Source organism: Hippopotamus amphibius, chromosome 5, assembly GCF_030028045.1.
Source record: "Hippopotamus amphibius kiboko isolate mHipAmp2 chromosome 5, mHipAmp2.hap2, whole genome shotgun sequence".
In the NCBI taxonomy this organism is placed as follows: Eukaryota; Metazoa; Chordata; class Mammalia; order Artiodactyla; family Hippopotamidae; genus Hippopotamus; species Hippopotamus amphibius.
Window position 1 is genome coordinate 1,321,997 of NC_080190.1, and position 20,176 is coordinate 1,342,172.

At 60.7% G+C, this 20,176-nt stretch overlaps 1 protein-coding gene across 20 annotated transcripts in view; it reads right to left on the reverse strand.

Annotated features, from left to right (window-relative positions):
• JAKMIP3 (Janus kinase and microtubule interacting protein 3) overlaps positions 1-20,176 on the reverse strand; it is a 42,348-nt gene that overhangs the window by 15,537 nt on the left and 6,635 nt on the right. For 3 of the 20 annotated variants that reach the window (XM_057735412.1, XM_057735421.1, XM_057735415.1), the window contains exons 2-10: positions 18,052-18,549; positions 6,985-7,200; positions 5,433-5,546; positions 4,736-4,882; positions 4,374-4,505; positions 3,250-3,285; positions 2,397-2,456; positions 1,465-1,593; positions 296-424 (exon numbers count right to left, since the gene is read on the reverse strand). In XM_057735412.1, coding sequence (XP_057591395.1) covers positions 296-424; positions 1,465-1,593; positions 2,397-2,456; positions 3,250-3,285; positions 4,374-4,505; positions 4,736-4,882; positions 5,433-5,546; positions 6,985-7,200; positions 18,052-18,549 — 1,461 coding nt within the window. Of the gene's footprint in view, positions 1-295; positions 425-1,464; positions 1,594-2,396; positions 2,457-3,249; positions 3,286-4,373; positions 4,506-4,735; positions 4,883-5,432; positions 5,553-6,984; positions 7,201-18,051; positions 18,550-20,176 lie in introns of all 20 variants that reach the window. The other 17 variants (XM_057735414.1, XM_057735413.1, XM_057735419.1 and 14 more) reach the window with 11 other exon arrangements.

Below are 20,176 nucleotides of genomic sequence, written 5' to 3' on the forward strand. Positions count from 1 at the left end.
GGGAACAGCTCCCAGGGCAAACGGATGCGGGCATTCAGGCCAGCGGGTGAGGGTGCCTCAGCTCCGGGAGGGCAGGGCACCCCGGCTGGGCCCGGGCCCACCCGCTGCCCAGCGACCACCAGAGCCGCTTCCCAAACACCACTTGTCAGTCGCCTCGGTGGGCATCACCGGGCCCGACCGTGACCATGGGAGAGAAGGGCCGGGCCCAGAAGGTGCGAGTGTCCCTGCCAAGGCCGGGGGTCAAGCGGGGAGCCCAGCGGGAGCCGGAACGCGGTGGCGTGGACGTCAGTTAGACCTTAACTTCTCGCTCTGCGTCCAGCGTCCCTCCGACCTGCTCCTGCAGCAGCGCGTAGGCCCGCTGCAGGGCCTGGTACTCCATGGTCAGCTGCCGGAACCTCAGCTCCGTCTCCTCCTTGGCCAAGCCCTGCAGAGGCGCCCGGAGACACAGCGTTAGCCGGGCCCCAGCCGTGACCGAGGGGCGGGTCTGAGCCCTGGGGGGAGAGGCCGAGCGGTCCGCTCCAGGGCCAGGGGCTTCCGCTGGGGCCCCCCTGCCAGCCACGCTGCCCGGACCCGGGACCCTCCATTCCTGACCAGAGTCCTCTGAGGCTCTGCTCTGCCCAGACGCGTCGGGTCGGGACCTGGGCCTTGTGGAAGGCTTAAAGCTGGGGTTTCACCCTCCAGGCTCCCCTCCTGCACAGTCACTCCCATGCCTCCCCCTGCCTGGGATGCCACCTGCCGCCCCAGAGAGAAGGCAGGCGGCTGCCGGCCCTCAGAGGGCCCTGCTGGCCCCCGAGATGCTGCTCAGAGGAGAACAAGCCGTGTCAGGAGTGACGGGACAGGAGCCCTAAGCAGCCCGGCGCCCCCTGCTCCGTCCTCACTGGCAGCAGCTGTGCTACCGCGTCCTGGGTCTCTAAGCACGTCCACGGTGGCAGGGCCATCCACCAGGATCTGCCAGGGAGGTGCGATCCACGGCCCCAGTGTCCCCTGGGCAGGGTCATGGTCGCGGGCCATCGGCCCTGCCTTGTCTCCCACCCGCAGGGGCTGGGCCAGGGTCCTCCTGGAAGGAGGGACCGGGGGGTGGGACTCCGGGTTGTGTTTCATTCAGAGACAGAGCTCGTCCTCATCGCCTCTCTGCCCTGACTCGCGACTCGGCTGCACCCTCGGCGTCGGTGCTGATCCCCTGCTGGGTGGCCCAGACCCTCCCCCAACCCTCTCCAGCCTTGAGAGGGCGCGAACTCTCTCTACCCCCCGGCAGAGGGTGAAGCCGACGGGGAGCGCGTGCGAAGGAAGGGGGGCAGGAAGAGTCAGGCAGCCAGCAGTGGGGGTGATTCTCACTGTGCGAAATCGTGGACTACTGGGGTTACAGCCCGTGAGGCCCCTCCAGGGAGCAGGCCTCCCAGCCCCGACCGCACTGCCTCTGCGCCCCCCCCGCCGGGCCCGCCCGCAGCCGCGGCAGGAGGCTACCTCCTCCAGGTCGTTGTCCGGGGTGCACGGGGTCTGGTCCGTCCTGTCCGTTTGATAAGAGATGGAAGAGCCATCAGATTCTAGGGAAGCCTCTTCATCGTAGCCAAAGAAGGTCTCCACGACAACCGGCTTCTGACCGAAAGGGACCGTGTTAATCCAAACCCAGACCGGCCGGCTGAGTCGCCGGCTCCCTAGCGGCCTCCTCTGCTGCCCAGCTGTGGGGCCAGCTGCCTGACCGCCCCCAGCGCGCCCCGGTCTCCATCCTGGACTGCCCCCGGTGCTGCTCAGGCCGCCCAGCCTCAGGCCAAGGGGGCCACCATCCGGGCTGGCGGAGGGCAGAGTGGGACCCAGCCCTCCTAGCGGCCTTTCTAGGGGCCAGACAAGCCTGCACGTGTGCCTAAGGAGCACCTAACAGCCGGTAGGAGGATCACCGTGGGCTGTTCCAAAACCAGACCGAAAACAACCACACATTTTGTAAAAAGCAGGATACAAGTTAGGTCCTTCGGGAATGTCTCCCAAACTTCCTTTAATAAAAATCACAGGTTTATCGAAAAAGATTGCGCTGCAAAGAAACTACGCCAGGTCTTCAAACTCCCAAGGGGGGGCAGGTCTGCCCGGGAGGGACACAGGCGCTGCCGCCCGCAGTCCTGGCCCGCCGGGGGCACGGGCGCTGGGAAGGCCGGGGGCCACGGCCACCTCCCTCTCCTCATCAATGTCGTGAATTCACATCTTTTGGAAACTTAAAGGAAACACGGTTGGGTTTTTAAATTTAAAATATACACAGAATACTTACCTTGGGTCCTGCTTTGGTTATTTCATAATAACAGTTTTTAGAAATAAGAAAACCATTTTCCTTTCACATCTAAAGGAGGAGGTTCACTCCCGTTAAGTGGCTTTTTTAAAATACGCATTTCAGGTATGTACTTGTTTACCTTGGGGAGTTTTGCCATCTTCTTCCTTTGTTTCCGATATCTTAAAAGCTTATCACGCTCCTGCAGAAACCAGTTGAGGAGATTTTTTGAGTAGTTGAACAGCTCTGCCAGTTTCAAATACACAGGTTAGTTCTTCCCAGTCGTCATCCGAACGGACCAAGGGTGACCCTGGGACCGGCCTACTGTCCCTATTACAGGCCTGCTCAGGGCCGCTTGCCCGGAGGGTTTGAGGGCTCATCTTTCCAGCTCAGAAAGAATCGGGCTGGAATCGGAACGGCAGGTTTGGGTGTCTCTGAGCGCGCGTCTGGAGCTTCCTGCGCTGCCTGGGGTTGGGGCCCTGCGGGGCAGGGGTCTGAGCAGAAGGTCGCCGGGTGCAGCCCCTCTCCGCTCTCCCGGAGCGGATGTCTGCAGCAGGGTCCACATGGTGGAGACAGACCAGTGCCCCCGTCCTCTCCAGGGAGCTAGGCCGTGTTTCTGAGGCCCTGAGGGAGCCAGCCAGGCCCAGGCTGGGGTCCGTGCTGGGTGGAGAAACCCGGGGAGGGGGTGCCCCAGGGGCAGGAGGGGGAGCCAGCGCCGAATCAGGAGCAGAGCGGGCGCTGGTCCCCACAGGCGTCGCCAAAAGCCCCCGGGGGGTTGGACGTTCCCTTAGCATCTGTGTGACCCTAAGGGGTGGGCGTTCTTGGTCACCACGGCAAAGCCTCTGGGCAGGGAGCACTGTGATCACAACACCCACCCAGGGTGCGGGGTGCACGCTTCCGCCTGGACGGGGAGGAACCACGGGCACAGGAGGACCCGCGGCCCAGGGCCCGGAGAGCGGGAGGGGGTGTAGGCGAGGATGCTGAGAGGCACTTACTAAGACGCTCTTCACGTAGCCGGCGGTCTCCAGGGTCTGGAAGAAGAGGGCACGTACAGAGTTGGGAGCACAGACCTCGCCCCACGGGAGCCCCAGCGCCCGCCGGCCCCCCGCCTCTCCCCTGCCCCCTGCCCTGACAGGGAGGTCTGTCTTGGCCCTGGTCCTTTCTCCCTCCCTAAGCTGGTGCCCCCAAGGGCCCTGGGAAACCTGCACAGGCTCGGGCTGAGTGTGCATTTGTAACCAGGATGCTTTCTTTGTCCTCTTGCGCACGTGCATTCTTATTGAGGGGATGGACGGTCACTGGTCGTTGAGGGGACAAGAGCTCTGACCTCAGACCTTGTCAGGGACGGCTGGGTGGGAGACCCCATCCTGCCCACAGGGTGGGAAGATGCCCCGACCCATCTCAGTGACGTCCGTCCCTGCGCCATGCCTGCGACAGACGGCGCCGTGCCTGTCCCCTCCACGGGCCACCCCCCCGTCCCCGAGGGCACCGAATGACCAGAGCAAATTGTTCTGAACTGCTCTGACCGTGGAGTCAGTTGGGGTCCCCAAGAGAAGCAGAAGATGCCCTAGTGAGGGTCACTGGAGGAGGGTCGGAGGAAGGACTCTTGGAAAAGCTGTGCTGGGGTAGGGTGTGCAGTGGAGGGGCCCCCGGAGAGAGACGCCCCCACCCCAATCCCCAGACCTGGGACGGAGGCCTTATTTGGAAATAGGGTCTTTGCCGTGTGATTACGTCACGGATCTTGGGAGGAGACCACCCTGGATTAGGGTGGGTGGGTGGGTGTCCAGAGAGGAGGGGAGAGGCCCCGGGAAGACAGCTGAATTCAAAGGGATGTGGCTGAAGGCCACCGGACGCTTCCCCGGGGTGAAGACCGGTGCTCCCCAGCGCCTTTGGTGGGGGCGTGGCCCTGCAGCCCCTGGACTTTGGGCGCCTTCCCCAGGGCTGCGAGGGCCCCGGGCGGACACCCGCGGCCTTGCTTCTCTTGACGTCTTGGTCCCGTGGGTGAGGAAGCAGAGGGCTTTGGAGGGGCCCCGCCCAGCCCGGGTGCAGGGTGCCCTCTGGGCAGCAGAGCCGGGAGGGGACAGGAGCGCGGCCGGCGGGCGGGGTGGCGCCCGGTGGTCACCTTGGAGAGCTCGTCTATGAGGTGCTGCTGCTCCACGATCTGCAGCTTCAGGAAGTCCACCTCTCTTTCGTCCTGGCTCTGATCCAGGTCATTCAAGGAACTGGGTCTCCTTACGATGCCAGCTCTCTGTCTCTGAAAAACCAACCAGACCACACGACACGACACGTGCGGTGAGGGGGCCCGACGGGTGGAGGGCGGCCGCCCGCACCCCAGCAGCCCCGTCACCGGCCACCCCAGGCGGTGGGCGGGGGCCTCCCTGCCGGCGAGCGCCTGGCCCCGCAAACGCCCGCGAGACCAAAGGCTTGGTCTTGTTATCCAGCCCGCGTAGGCGAGGCTGGTTCTACGAGAGCGTGGCCCCTTACCATCTCTATGTTCTCCTGGGTGACAAATTTTAACTTGTTTTCCATCCGACGTAACGTGTGGGACAGATCTTCGTTTTTCCGAGTGAGGCGTTTGTTTTTATCCAGCAATGGCTTGTACTGACTTTCAGCTTCCCTTAAGCGCTTTAACTGAAGGACAGAATTAATTACACAGCGTGGTTTTCGAAAGTGCGGCAGAGAAGCCACAGTCTCCACGCGGAGGCGGGTAGGTGCGCAGGACAAGCCTCGGGTCCCCAGGAGGCAGCCGCCTGGCGCCCGCGCTCCGTCCGGCCCATCCGAGCTGTGGGAAACAGCCCGGCCTGTGACCCTTTGGGGCACCTTCGGGAGCTCACACCCGGGCAGCACAGGTCACCGGGGAGGCTCCATGGCCCTAAGGCTAACGGCAAGGGCGCCGCTGAAGGGGGAGGTCGTCACACGTCCCAGAAGACACGCAGAGCTGAGGATACCTGCGCCCCAGTGACGCAGGGCAGGGATCAGCCAGCCAGCCTGAGGCTCGCACCTGGCCCCCCACCTGATTTTGTTAATAAAGCTTTATTGGAGCAGCCGAGAGGCCCGGACGCAAGGCCCCACCCCGTCACCCTCACTCCTCTCTCCCACGGGGGATTCCGGGAGTGGACGCCCAGCTCCCCCTGCACGGCTGCACGAGGCCACAGAAGCCAGAGGACCCGCCGCCACGCACCAGCTCGTTCCGCTCCTCTGACAGCAGGGCGTTGCGGTCCTCCAGTTTGCGGATGATGGCGCTCAGCTCCGCAATCTTAAGTTGGAAACGCCGAGCATCTTTTTCATCCAACTGCTGTTCCTAAAACAAAAATCAACTGCAAATAACGGTCCACGGACACAGACACAAAGCCCACCGGGAATCCCAGCACAGCATGGACACCAAGGCACTTCTGCATGACGATCGCCTGGGATTCCGCAAGGCTGGGGGTGGGTGTGGACCCTCCGGGGGACCGGCAGCCACTGCCTCGAGCACCGTGGGCGCCACAGACGGCACGCTGGGGACGAGCGAAGGAGCAGAAACGTCCAGAGGTGTGCCGATGGGGGGCCGGGGGCATGCAGGTGTGGGGGCGGGGTCGTGCAGGTGCAGAAGCCACAGGGGCACAGGAGGCCGAGAGAACCCTGGAAACCAGCACGGCGCTTCACGTGGCCCCTGCTGGCTGCAGCTCTCAGGAGGGGCCCTGCCCGGCGCTGTAGACGGGGTGTGATTTTCCTAGTATCATAATGGGATGTTCAACTCAAGACGTTCAAAAGTGGGTTTCCCAAGAAGGGTGGTCCCGCAAACTGTTTCTAAAAGGTCACTTTGGGAACCACTGGAACATGGTTGAAAAATCAATGAAAACGTTTTGATCTGGTTTTAGAAGCTCTCTGGAGTTAACGGAACCTGTCGTGTGCCAGAGCAGGAGCTGGTGTTAACCCAGTCAAGCCATTGGTAATAAGATTATAAAATGCCACGGTCTAATCTTGAAACGTCACCGTCCTAGGTCTGGCTCGGCTCAAACGCGGTTCTGCCCTCAAAGCAAACAGACGCGTGTCCAGGAAGGACCAAGGAACGGTTCCTCATTCAGCAGGTGCAGGAGAGGCCGGGGAGCAGGCCCGGAAGGACCGCACGGAGGGTCCGTGGAATTTAGACGCCCTCCCGGATTCCCAGGACCCCTGCAGAGGGCTCTGAATGAGGAGCGGCTGTGAGGACGCGGATGGTGTCACAGCCCCCGCGCGGTCATGCAGCCTGAGGAGCAGAAAGGGGCACGGTTGCACGGAAAGCGGGGGGCGGGCGACGGGCGGCGTGAGCGGCAGAAACCACTGCGGGAAGGTCAAGGCCGGAGCCAGGCGAGCAGGGCGCGGCCCTGGGCCGCGAGGCAAAGCCCGCCTGCGTGTGGTGACGAGGCAGCCCGGCCGCACCTCCCGCCAGCGAGGGCAGGGACCCGGGCTGGCAGCCGGGGCGGGCGCAGCTAGAAGCCTGAAGCCTCGGGCGGGGCCCGCGGGAGGGGCGGGGGGGGCCGGTGCTGTGCTACCTCAGCAAGGAAGGGAGGAGACGGGCGTCTCTGGGCCCTCGCAGCCAAGCCAGAGAAGCCGAGGGTCCCTCTGGCCTGTGGGCTGCAGACACGGTCGGCGTCCCCAGGGCAGGAGGCCTTGGGCTCTGGACTCCCCGGGGAGCTGCCCGCAGGGCCACGGGCCGCGTGCGGCGCTGTCCGTGACTCTGGGTCGCCGGGCGAAGCCTGGGAGGTGCTTACAGGGCTTCCCGGGTGGTCTGAGGCGTCTCCTGCACCGCTCGCGTGAGGAAGTTCCCGTCTGGGGCTGCCCAGGTGCCGGTCGGTCTCTCTGACCTGGGAGAGCTGCTCATCTAGAGCCTCTTTTTGGAGCTGCAGTCTCTGGGCATGCCCGGCTTGAACCCCTAACTCTCTCTCCAGCACGAAGACTGCTCTGTCTTTAAATTTTATCTCCTCCATCTACAAGGAGAACAGAACACAGTCACACACGCAGGCAGGGTACAGGTTTGCGGTCACCATAGCAACAGGCAGAGCGCCTCTCGTGCACAAGCACTGGGGGGGCACCCGCGCCAGCAGCCCTGCCGGCGTCCCGGGCGCCGAGACCCAAAGCGAAGCGCGTCGCCCTGGACCGGGAGCCGCACGCCCCGCCGCTCGGGCTGCGCACGACTGCCCGGCCCAGGCCAGGCTGGGGCAGCTGGGGACGCCTCCCTGGACACCACACGCCCCGCCCCAGCCGCCCAGGGCTCTTGGCAGGACTCGCCTCTCCCGGGCTGGCCTGTGGGGGTTCCTCGTCCGGCGGGGTCCAGAGAGGCCGCCGCCGCCTCCCTCCCCCTGCTGCGCATTGAGCAGAATGGGGACACCCCACGCTCCCCGTAGCCCATCAAGGTAGGGGGACGTGGGGTACCCTGAGCAAGGTTCGCGTCAAAACGGGCGGGCTGCGAACGTGCAGAAGGAGGAGCCGCGGGCCCGAACGCCCTGTCGGCCTCTTTCCCGCCGCTCCGCGGGCGCCTGGCCTGGGAGGCTGGACGGTGTGTGGGGCCAATACACGTGTCCTTCTCCACCCACCTCTCCTGGCTCCGAGGTGTGGGCAGAAGCAGGGCCACTGCCCGACTGTGCAGGCAAAGGCACATCTTTAATTCAGCTTCCTTTCCACGGAGGCTTGGGCTGGGGGGGTCCCTGGACAAGCAGGCTGCAGACGGGAGGACGGGGGCGCCGGGGGCGTCTGGTGGCGGCGAGGGGTCCGCAGCCCTGCCCTCTCTCCCTCACGTGCTCCACCCCCCGACAGCTGCCAGCCTTTCCAGACACTGCAGCCTCTACCTCTGGGCCCCTTCCTGCTGCCACAGGGCTGCTCTTGACCAAAGTGCAGGCCGCTGCCCTGGGGGAGGGGCAGCAGAACAGGCCCCACGCCGCCCATTCTTCAGACAGACAGACAGACAGACTCGGGCGCTGCGGGTGTCATCGCAAAAGAAGACTCGGTTTCAAACCTATTTTAAATGGCCAAGCAGGGTAGGATATCTTGCTGCTTTGCTTGCTGTTTAAGGTTTGAATAAGTTAATAAATCAGCCATCTGCTGAAGTCAGCTTGGAACAAAGCATCGAGATGTCTAATTAGCCCAGATCACAGAGTTCACGGGCAAGTGACGCGCTGAACAGAGGAAAAGAAATCCTTAACTGCTAAACTCCCATTGCCTGGAGCACACGGCAAAGTGGAAAGAGGCAACCCAGTCACTTAGTGGAAACAAAGAGGCCAATGAAAATAAAAGCGTATTAATGAGCAGCTATACTCTCTGTCTCACATTTACACTCTTACACACAGACATCTTAGAAACACCATTTTTCCTTCATTAGTAAACATGAAAACAAGAGTCTCCACACACGGTCCCACTTAAATCAGCTATTTAAGCAGATGGTTTGGACCAGAAAGCTGACCTCCCAGAGGAGTCACCATACGTGTCACATAACGTGGCCAAGTTAGACGGTCCACCCAGACAAGGAGCTCCATGATCTACCTGCAAAGGAAATGTACATGGCTGCTTCCACCGAGGGCGGGATTTGATTTCTGAAGATGGACGCTCCTCTAAAAGCAGGGTCCCCTGGGGGCCTCGCACTCAGCACCTTGTTGTGCCCGAGATGCCGAGGGTCTCAGCCAAGGGCACGTCCCTGCATCTCCCGGTCCTGTTGCTTTAGACACAGGGGCCCGTCTGTGAAGGAGACACGTGTGCACGACGGGGATGCCCAGCGGAGGGTAGGCCACATTTTGCTGGCCTTCTGGGGCCGCCGCCTCACTCAGGGGCTGCTTCCAGCTCAGGGCACGTATTCAAACCCGGACAACGGGATGGCCAGGGAAGCCTCAGCGGGTGGCCCTGCATGTGGGGGCTGCACCCTGTGTGCGTGGCCCCCTTCCTGCACACCTTCCCGAGAGGCTCCAGGCTCCAAACTGTGGCCCTGCTTCCCTGCGTGCTGGCTGCCCCTTCCCCTGCACAGGGCTGTGGGGTCCCAGGGGCCACGCCCCAGCCCTGCCTGTGTCACCACACACGCCCACGCTGACACCCACACCCACATCTGGTGGCCTGCCCTCCCCAGAGCCCAGGACAAGGGCTTTCAAAGCTGCCACGGAGCAAGTCAGCACGAGCCGGTCACCTCCAGCCCCCTTCCCTCGCCTGGGCCGCTGCAGCGGCTTCCGGCCGGCCTCCCGCGTCCACTCTGTGCCTGCCACAACCTGCTCCCCCCACAACACAGACGTCTCAAGGAAGAGAATCAGATCTCGTCCCTCCCGTGGTGCCCCCGGGCACCAAGGGCAAGACTCAAAGTGCTTCCTGGAGCCTGACCGCTTCCACGGGGGCTGCCCCTGCCCCCCGCCCCCTCCCATGGGCTCCCCCACCCCTCATCCCCCCCCTTACTCCCCGTTATGTGTGAATAGAAACCCGAGGGGAGCCCCTGGGACCACGGATCCTTAAGGAAGGGGTGTGCAGGAGGATGCTGAGGTGGGAGGACGCCCTTCACACACCATCACCCCCCTCAAGCAAGGCGCGTGCTCAGCACAGGTGCGCAGAGTCAGACCCGCTAGGCGGAGCCTGGGACCTGCCTTTTACCAGCACCCAGCTGGCTGTGAAGCACACGGACACGGTCCAACCACTGCCCCCCGGGGCTGAGGTCCCCCTGAAATGCATACACCCCACGATGGCCATCACAGGCCATCACCAAGCCCAGTGTGGCAGCTCCCACCCGGGGAGCCCCTGGACTGTCCCACCTTGGGGACCCTCCCTCCCCTTGCTTGGTGCAGGTGAGCTCACCTGCTCCGGGGGGACTGCTCCCCGGAGGGCGGATAAACAGGCAGGGGAGGGCAGCATCTGGATTCGCCATCGAGGAGCTGCCAGGAGCCTCGGCTCCACGTTCCACCCGCTGTTTCTGAGACAGCCTTGTGGCCAGACCCCAAGCTCCATCCAGGGCAGGGGCCCCGCACACGCTGCAGCCACTCACCCGGGGGGAATCTCCCGTGAAAACAGAAGCCACGGGAAAGCCGGGCGGTTCCCCTGACCTGTGAGCAGCACTGTGGAGAATCCCCGCCCTCAGAGCAGCCTTGGTAGGGTGTAATCACCTTAAAGAGCTGTCTAGACAACCGGGGGAGGTAGCTAGCATCTCACATCACAGGCTTTTATGAGAAAGGTGAACTTGGTTTTGCCTGTACTTCTTTGGTTTTATAGAATTTTTAATAACCACCTGAGTGTGTATTTTAGCGAATGCTCGGCAGTCATCCCCCAGACTCCGCGACGACACAGCACGGATGTGCCCGGAGCTGCTCCTGGGGCCCCGAGTCGTGCCCCTCCCCGCCCGCTGCAGCCCTGTCCTCAGAACATGTCCCCTGGCAGGCTGGGGGCAGGGCGGACGATGGGGACACCCCTGAGGTCACAGAGGAAGTCAGAGCAAACCGCCTCCTTCCCTCGCACTTTGACAGCGTGAAAATGTGGCCAGGAGCGCCCCCGTCCCCCAGGACCAAGGCTCTCCAGCAACACTGTGCAGCCGGCACAGCGGGCAGGCGGCTCCAGACCCCCTCCTGTAAGACCCAGGGGGCTGTGTGGCAGGACCGCGGGGGCCCTGAAAGCAACAGGCCCAGGCCTCCCCAGGGAGGCTGCCTCCTGAAGTCCCCGGAGCCCCGGGAGAAGCACCTCTGATCCCTGAGTCCCTCCCGCAGGGGCAGCAGCCTCGCGTCCCACTCAGCACCAGGCCTCCCTGGCTCTAGCCGGTGTGCCCGCCGGCCACCCGTCCCCACCCTCCACGCAGCTTCTCTTTGAGACCTCTGTGCCCTTGGCGGGGGCCACCCCTCTGGCCAGCACCTGGGGCTCTGGGGTCAAAGCAGGGACTCAATTGTCCACAGCTCGCCTGGCTCTTCCCGGTGGCGGGGCCCGGCCAGTCTGCTCCTGCCCACGCCACGCCCTGCGGGGGCCTCGGCCTCACACCTCACCTGGGTGGGCGCACTGCCTGCAGGCCTCTCTCACACGGCCACAGACGGCCACAGCCACCCCCTCGGACCCTAGAAGACCCCACACGGGCTGGAGCCACAGGACGAGGCCCGGAAGGGCAGGGGCCAGGCCCCAAACGACGGCCAGATGGCCAAGCTGCTGCGGGGAGTCTCCTGCTCTGGGCCCCTTGGGGGTCGTGGTCTTTGCAAGGTGGCCGCCACTTGTTGAGGGCCACGCCCACCCCTCCCTCCCCGGGCCAGCCTGCCCGCATGACCCGCGGTGGGGGCTCCCTGTCCCTCAGGGTGCGGGGACTGTGGGCCCCAGGGCTGCCCCAAGCAGCGCTCTCGGCAGAGCCCCCTGGGCTCCGGGCACCCCCCGCACGGGCACGCGCCTTGGCTTCCCGGCCAGGCTGCCCACGGCCACCGCGCGCCGTCCTCGTGCCTGGGCTGCAGCAGGGCCCCCGGGCTGGCCCTCACGTGGCGGCAGCCCTGTCTGTACACCAGCTGCTGCACGGCCGCTCCTGGGGCCGCCGCTGAGGTCACACGCCCTGGTCTGAGTCCAGCACTGGGTGGTGCCCAGGGAGGGAGAGGCTGCGTCTCCCCCAGGCCAGTGCTCCCCTGAGCACCTGCTGACCCCGACCTTCCGGGGCCACGCGCCTTCCTCCCAGGCCCAGGGAACGCGTCACCATATCCAGGATGGGCCGGTGCTGTGCCTGACATGTGTAAGACACGGAGGTTGTCAAGTATCTCCCAAGGGAATCGCGGCCGGGGTCTCTCCGTGGGGGCCCAGAGACCCCAGGGCCCACGGGCACGGTCATCCCTGAGGCCGTCAGTGAACCTGGCTGCCCTGCGGCAGTCCTGGGACCTGGGACCACGTCCCTCCTCTGGCCCCGCACTCGGCTCACAGCGGGCCCCGCCTGCGGCCCAGCCGGCCTCCCCTCCGAGCCGGCCCTTCCTCAGACCTGCCCCCAGGCCCCAGCGGGGGGGACCGCCTCAGGACCCCCTCCTCCGTCCTCCAGCTCGGCTCCGGCCCTGCTCCTACTCCCTCTCTTTCCAACCCTGCCTTCTCCAAAAGTGCCCCCGAGCCCCCTTCTCAGCCAAGGCTGCCCATCCCCCCAGGCTGGGGCCCCACACCTGGCCGCACAGTCGCGTCAGACGTGTCTGCACGGCAGGGCCGGGCCCCCCTGAATCCACAGCCAGGTCTAGGGGCCAGGATGCTCTCACCAGCGAGAGCCCAAACGAGAAGGCTGAGGGGACGCTGGGCCTCAGCTAAGCAAAGGGGCCCCGGGGGGCAGTGCCATAACGGAGGGGGGGCCCCGACAGGGAGGCTTGGACCCGGCTGCGGGACTCGCGGGTGGCGGGAACGGCCGCTCACTGTGGCCCCCGCTCTCGGAGCGCCTCCTGTGTGCCGGGCACGCAGCGGAGACGTGTGTTTCTCATCATTTGCTTTAAATCGCACAAAACCAGAATATTGATATATACTGAAATTTATGGAAGCTGTTAATAGAGTAATTCCTAAGAGTTGCTATCACAAGGAAAAAAATTTTTCAGTTTTCTTTTGGTTCTTCTTTGTACTGTGTCTCCATGAGCTGATGGAGCTAAGTCAGCTCACAGGGTAATCGTTTCACATATACCTAAGTCAAACCACCAGGCTGTACCCCTGAAACCTATGCAGTGATGTGTGCCAAGCACAGCCAAGAAAAACTGGAAAAATCCTTTTGTATATTCTATAACATGGCTGGGCTCTGGGGAGAGTGGCTGAGGTGCACGGAGGGGCGCTGGGTCCTGATGCGGGTGGGGCCCGCACGTTGTGGACCGGCTTCCAGCAGCAACACCTGGTGGGAGAGGCAGGACATGCAGGGGTGGAATGCGACCCCACAGCCCATTCCCTCCCCACTGGACTAAGTGACGGTCATGGAGCTGTGGGACTCTTGGCGGGGGTGGGGGGGGTCTCAAAAGGGAAGTATTGGTCTTCTTGCTATCAGGCATGTATGTCCTCAATGATATACACATGATATATATATATGTGAAATACATGCACACACATATATACACGTATACATGCATATATGTGAAATGATAACTAAAGGAGATTCCCCCAAAGGATTATGCATTCTAAAGGGAAAAATTGCAGATGTCTCTGAAATAAGCAAAAAAAAAAGCCTGGTTCCTTTTCTAGGCGTGCTGGAGCCCTGAGGGCTGTGTGACCTCGCAGAGGTCACCCTAGTCTGTGCCTCGGCCACCCTGCCACTCTGCGGGGGCAGACGTTTACCTGGAGAAAACCGTTAGCAACACAAACACTTCCTGCCCACAGACGTACAAATGACTCCTGTTTGCGGCCTTGCAAAGGCTCTTTTCCAGGTTGCGAACATAAATCCATTCAGATCCAATCCCTGTTTGAATTGGTTGTAACACTCTACTTGTTTCTCATTAGTGATTTATTTAAATAAACATTTTGATGTGTATTCAGTGTATATTTGTACGAGAATCATGATTACACCCTCTGTTAGAATTTCATCTCTAACAGTTCACTTATGATCCCAATAAAAATTCCAACCATTTTTTATTTAGGAAAAATGATTCTGAGGTTTCCATGGAAGCCTGAAGGGCTGAGTTTTGAAGAAGAACGAAGTGGAGCACTCACTACTCCAGAAATCCAGACTTCTGATAAAGCTGGAGTAAATCACGCAAAATGGGCTTGAAGAGGGACAGGTGATGGAACAAATTAGCAAGCCCTCCTATGTAAGAACTCTTACCGCGTGACAGAGGTGGCACTGAGGACTGGGGGAAAGACGGTCTTTTTAAGAGTTGCTACGACAATTGTGTATCCATATGGAAAAAATATAACTGGGCCTCTACTTTACATATTACACACACACACACACGTGCACACACGCACACACATTCATACATGCACACACGCATGCACACGCACACACGCACACACATGCACACACACACACGCATGCATGCACACACACTGCACTGCGGCAAAGACCTGTGCATAAAAGACGAAACTATAAAGTTTTCAAAAGATAAAACTTCATGCTTCAGAATAAAAGGATTTCTTAAACAAGACACAATAAGAATCAACCCTAAAGGCAAAAGACTGGCAAAGTAGACTACTTCAGAATGTGAGCTTTAGATCATAAAGGCATCACTGAGAATATAAAAAGACAAACCCACAGAGCAGGGGAAGATACTCACTTGCATTTTAATATAAATTTTAGACTTAGCTTGTCCCTGCCCACAAAGAAGCCTGCCGGGGTTCTGACAGGCGCGGTGTTTGCTCTTTGGATGAATTTGGGGGCAAATGATCCTGAGATGTCCAGTCCAGCAACATGGACCATCTCTCCGTCCAGCTCATCTTCAGCTTCTCGGCCATGTTTCGTAGTTTTCAGTGTACAATCTTACACATCTCTCGTTAAACTTATTTCTAAGGATTTTGTTTTTTCATGCCACTATGAGTGGAATTTTTAAAAATTTCATTTCAGATTGTTGCTGGTTCTATAAAAATGCAACTAACTGAGTTTCGCATATTGATCCTATATCCTGAAACCTTGCTGAAGTCATTTTTGGGAATTCTTTAGGGTTTTCTACCTACAAAGTCATGCCCATCTGCAAAAAAACAGTTTTAATTCTTTCCTTCCAAGTTGATGCCTTTAATGTCTTTCTTTTGCCTTAGTGCCCTGACTTGAATTCCTCAGTGGGGAAAGACAAAAAAGGTGAAAGGAAAAAGTCTCCAACAAAATGGCAGAATTTCTTCACGTTCACCTTAAAGTCCTTGCTCCAAACTCACAGACCCAGGGCCTTGAGTCAGCGTCCCTGCCAGGACACCAGGGGGGTCTCTGTCACTCAAGGAAATCCTCCAATGCGAGAGACAGCAGCTCGGATGGAAGAAAGGCAAGAAAGGACCCTGACGCAATGGGACAGTGGAAGGAACAGAGAAAAGACTTTAAAAGAAACAATCACCACTATCACCCTCAGAGAAATAAGAGACGCTATTTATATCATGAGTGAGAAGGGAATGACAGAAACTTTATTTCAGAGGACAAACATTTGGGGAATTAAATGTATGAAGGCAGAAGTAAAACATGGAACAGAAAAGTTAGAAGAGACAGTTGAGGACATTTCCTAGAAAGTAGAACCAAACGCCAAGACTGGGGAGAAAAATAAAAAAATCAGAGTATCAATTCTGAGGCCCAACATCTAATTCATAGGGGTTCTAGAAGGAAGAGACGGAAGAAAATGATTGAGGAAACAGCAGAATCAAGCTTTCCAGAGCTGAGAGACACGAGTTTCCAGGTAGAAAGGGCGCCTGACTACCTGGTACGTTGGGTGAATCAATACTCATATTGAAGGCACATCACCCTAAACTTTCAGTGACGCTCTGAGCTCAAGGGGAACATCCCATAACTTCTGGGGAAGGATGGGGAAGGGAAACGGCCACAGGAAGACCAGGAGTCAGAACGTTATCCAGCTTCTCAAGAGCAACACGCGAAGTCAAAAGACGATGTAGAAATACCTTCAAATTCTTGATAAGAGAACTTTCCAACCTCTGATTCCGTAGGGAATCAAAACATCCATGGCGAGGTTAGAATAAAAATTTCATACACACAAGATCTCACAAAATGTACTTCCCATCCTGTTTCCAGGAAGCTGTTAGAGAACGTAATTCCCCCAAATGAAAAACATTCATGAAAAAAAAGGAGGACAGGCAGGGAGGTAACCCAGGGGAGAGGGAAAGGGCCTCCCGGGGTGGGGATGGGGGAGTGAGGATGACTCAGGTTCAGGGAGAAACCAGTCCAGGAGGAGACAGGAGAGAGCGCTCCAGGAAGGACATCTCAGGAAAGCGTGGACGGGCAGAATTCCTAATGTTTTCACTGTATCCAAAGGAGATTCCTTCCTTTGGAAATTCAGGGGTGAATTAGTGATAGGCACTTAGAAAATTAAGCAGATTAAAAAATTATTTTGAAGGAAAATAAAAGTGTGTACAAGAAAGACAATGTGATCGCGGGCCTCGGTGGGTCTTCTGTGAGCGTTTGTGGAGCAACGGTGACACAGGGTAAATAATCATTTAACCCAGATGGGCTTTCAGGGCTCTCCTGAGACCCCCTCCCTGGGCTCTGCGCCCCCACCTCCTGGCCCCCGGCTGGGTGTGACCAAGGGCAGCGTGAGAACCGGAGATGGGGGAGTGGGAGGTCCGGTATCTGCTCCCTCGGCTCCGCGGCTGGGCTGAGCTGCCCCCAAGGCCACCCTCCTGTCCCCTGGCCCTCGCCCACAGGGGCAGCACCTGCTCTGTCCCCTTCCCTTGGGCCCTGGCCAGGCCCCCGCTGTGCTCTCCACCCCCTGCAGGGCTCCGTAAAGCTGCCCATGTCTTTGTGAACGGCCCCATCACAGAAGCCTCCTCACTCCCTATTTGGGGTGTCCTGTGTGTTCACTGGGGTGTCCCGGCCAGTGGAATCTGGGGGGGGGGTGGCTGACAGGGGAGCAGAGGAGGAGCTACACCTGAGAAATCAAGGAGAAGTTTAAGCATGTGTTTGAAGATTCGAAATAAAAGCCAGAAGAATCAGCTAGAAGAGCTGTGACTGGGTCCCTCTGGGGACTCCAGGTCGGGATGGAGGGGAGCCACAGGGAACGGCTGGTTCTAAGCCTTTGGTGAGGAAATCAGGCCTTGTGCCTCCACGATGAACACTGAGTCCGATCAAGGTGTTGAGAGGGCCGTGTGGATTTGAGCAGTGGGTGCCGACCCAGTGCCAGCACGTGGGCCAGGGATGGACTGAGCACTGAGAGGAGAGGGCACAGGGGACGTTCCGGAAAAGGAGAGGGGACCACCCAGGGTGGGGATGTCTGGGGCCCCATGTGCCCACCGTGGCAAAGCTGAGCTTGTTAACGACCCCTAGGTCCCCTCGGGACCACGTACCCAGACGACCGAGACCCTTCTGGGGAATCAGCATGGCAGCCTCTGAAAACCAGAAGCCCGGGAAGTTGGGAGAGGTGGCCTGGGTGCACGGCCGTGCTGGCCGGAAAGCTGGCCGCACCCCACTGAGGGGCACCCCGGGGGGTCCCAAGTGTGGCCAGCAGCAAAGCCAGCTGAGTCTTGATGGGGCACCTGCTGGGGGGTGGGGGCTCCATTTCCCCCCGATGACCGAGGAGGTCCCGGCTCCAAGGACTGCGGAGAGTCGGGCGGAATCCCTCACAACCCCCGAGAATCCCTTCCACCTCTCAGCACTGGGGCTCTGAGAACACGGCACCTGGGCTCTGGAACCACGAGGATGCACCCGGTGACGTTCCCGACCTGCAAAGAGCAACGCTTTCCCAGGCAGTGCACAGCGCCGGGACCTCAGGGCGGCCTGGGGCCCGTGACCATCACCCGTGGGCCTCTGGTCACCCCTCTCTGGGTCCAGCGAGCTCACAGACCGCAGAACCTGCTAGCTGTGGAGGGTGGGACTCAGGCCAACGAACACTGGCCCCTGCATGGCTTGAGCTCAACCTGGTGCTGTAAGAAGGGGAACCTTTCACAAACCCTTTCCGCGAAACGGAGGGGTGGGGGGGAGGGCTCCTTGTAGGTGTCTTGTTCTGGCCAAGCTGGAAACGGGAAGGAAAGCTGGGTGGGTGGAGGCGGAGAGGACTGCGGCCTCAGCGGCCCTGGGGGCGGTGCCTGCGTGAGTCCTGAACCGCATCCTGCTGTTTCAGCAGCCTGGCCTCTCCGGAGTCCACAACCCAACAGTAGGGGTGTGAGGTGCGCTGTGCAGACCCGCTTGCTCCAGGGCGGAGCCCCTGCCCTGCCCCCTGCCGCCCCGCCCCGCCCCTGCCCCGCCCACACCACTCCCGCGCCCCGCGCGCACGTACCAGCCGGCGGATCTCGCGCTCGCACTCCTTCTTGATGCGGGAGATCTCCTCCTGGTGCAGGTGGTACACGCTCCTGATCTCCGCGGCCTTGATCTTGTCCGCCTGGATGACCATCGTCAGCGCCTCCTCCACCTGCTTCTTGGCCCCCTTCAGCTCGGAGATCTCCTGCTGCATCTTCACCTTCTCCACCTCGAAGCCCTTCTTGGCCTCCTCCTTGGCCTCGGACAGCAGCACCGTGCGCACCTTGTCGGGGCCGCTGTCGCGCAGGGCGTGCAGCAGCGCCTGCAGCCGCTGGTTCTCGTTGTCCTTGATCTTGATGACGCGCAGCAGCTCGGCCTCGTGCTGCCGCAGCAGCGCCTCACGCACGGCCTGCAGCTCCTTCATCTTCTCCTCGTGCAGCTTGGTCTTCAGCTCGGTGAGCAGGACGGCGCTCTTGTGCTGCTCGTGCTCGCGCACCTGCCTGAGCTCCTGGTTCTTCTCCCTCTCCACCCGGCCGACCTGCGGGAGCAAGGCAACACCTGCTGTCTGTCAGCCAGACTCTGCGCGGGCGGAAACCCAAGCACAGATTTTGGAAAGGCGGTTTTTCTTGCAAACGTGGACGCTGCCGTCTGTTGGAGAATGTCTCATGAGAACGTGGGCTGCAGACAGACTCAAGCCTGGCTGGTGGACAGCGTGAAGGTGCACCCAGAGGCGTCCACCCTGGAAGCACCACGAGCCCGGAAGGTGAGGTCACAGACACAGGGTCCCCGGAGATCTGCAGTGCACAGAGGGTGGAACCCTCACCTCTCAAGTGAACCCACCAAGGAAAGGGCACGGCCCGTGGGGAGCAGGGGTGGGGGCTCCTGCCCTCCCGACGGCTTCAGCCCCACCCCTTTGGCCCAAATAATGGGATGTGTCACTTACCTCCTGTGACACTCTTGACACATGGAGAAACCAATCTAGGCGGCTGTGCTGTCTGTCTGCATGATGTCTGATGTCTAGATGTGGGGGGGGGCACTCAGACTTTTTTTACTGAATGATTTATTTTCATCCAAAGGCCTTGACCTTGGCTGAATGACCCCGCCCCTCACCATGTGGCACGAAGCCGGTGTTCAGAATCCATTTATGGAAGGGAGGAATGGCTCGGATCTGGGTTTGCCCGGGGTCTGCCTGGGGGGAGGGGCAGACAACCCAGAGAGCCCTGGCTGCAGGCACACCTGAGTTCACGGCCCCGCCGCCCCCGCCGAGACCCCTCGGGCGCATCTGCTTCCTGCCAGGACCCTGAGAAACACAGACCCCACAGACGCCTCACATGCAGTGTGATCACGCCAGACAGGCCCCCAGCACACACACAGAGCATGCACACGCACACATGTGCACCTGTCCTCACACCTGTACCTGTGTGTACACACACACACGTGTACGTTCATGCACACACACGGGCTGTGGAACCCTCGCTGTGTGTGCTCTCCGGGGCTCTGAGACACGTGAGGGGGGCAGTAAAACCAGTCACTTCCAGAACAGCCAGTGAACTTCTACAAGGCTTCCCCCCCACACACCTGCCTGGAACCGGGCCCCCGGCATGTGGCCCCGTGAGCCCCTCTGCCGGGGAAAGCAGACGCTGGCCCGGCCGTGTGCGATGGCTGGATGTCTGATGGACGCCCTGCCTTCCCTGCACAGGGCCGCCACGGCGCCGTGTGAAGTGGGGGTGATGGGGGCTGGACCAGGGGCCAGCAGGCCACCACGGGCAGAGGAGGGGACTCCAGACAGCGTCAGGGCAGACCTGGAAAGTGGACAAGAACGGAAGCCTCGGGGCTGGAGGTGGGGGACACTGGTGAGACCCCCGCGTCCCACATGGGGCCGAGACAGCCTTTCCCAGCGGGCGGGGCACCGGCACGGCAGGACCCTGCCCAGCCGACCATCCAGATGGCTCAGACCCGCTCTTGGAAAGAAATGGCCCAGGCAGCTCGCGGGTCGGCTGTTTCAGCGTGGACACCACTGCACGCCCTCCCTTGGTCAAGATCAGCTTCAGTGCTCAGGCCGGACCACAGCCCACGAGGATGGACCAGCACAGAAACTGGCGCAGGGCAGGCCTCACGGGACGGGGTGGCCGCAGGCACAGTCCTGACTGGGACGTCCCTGAGGG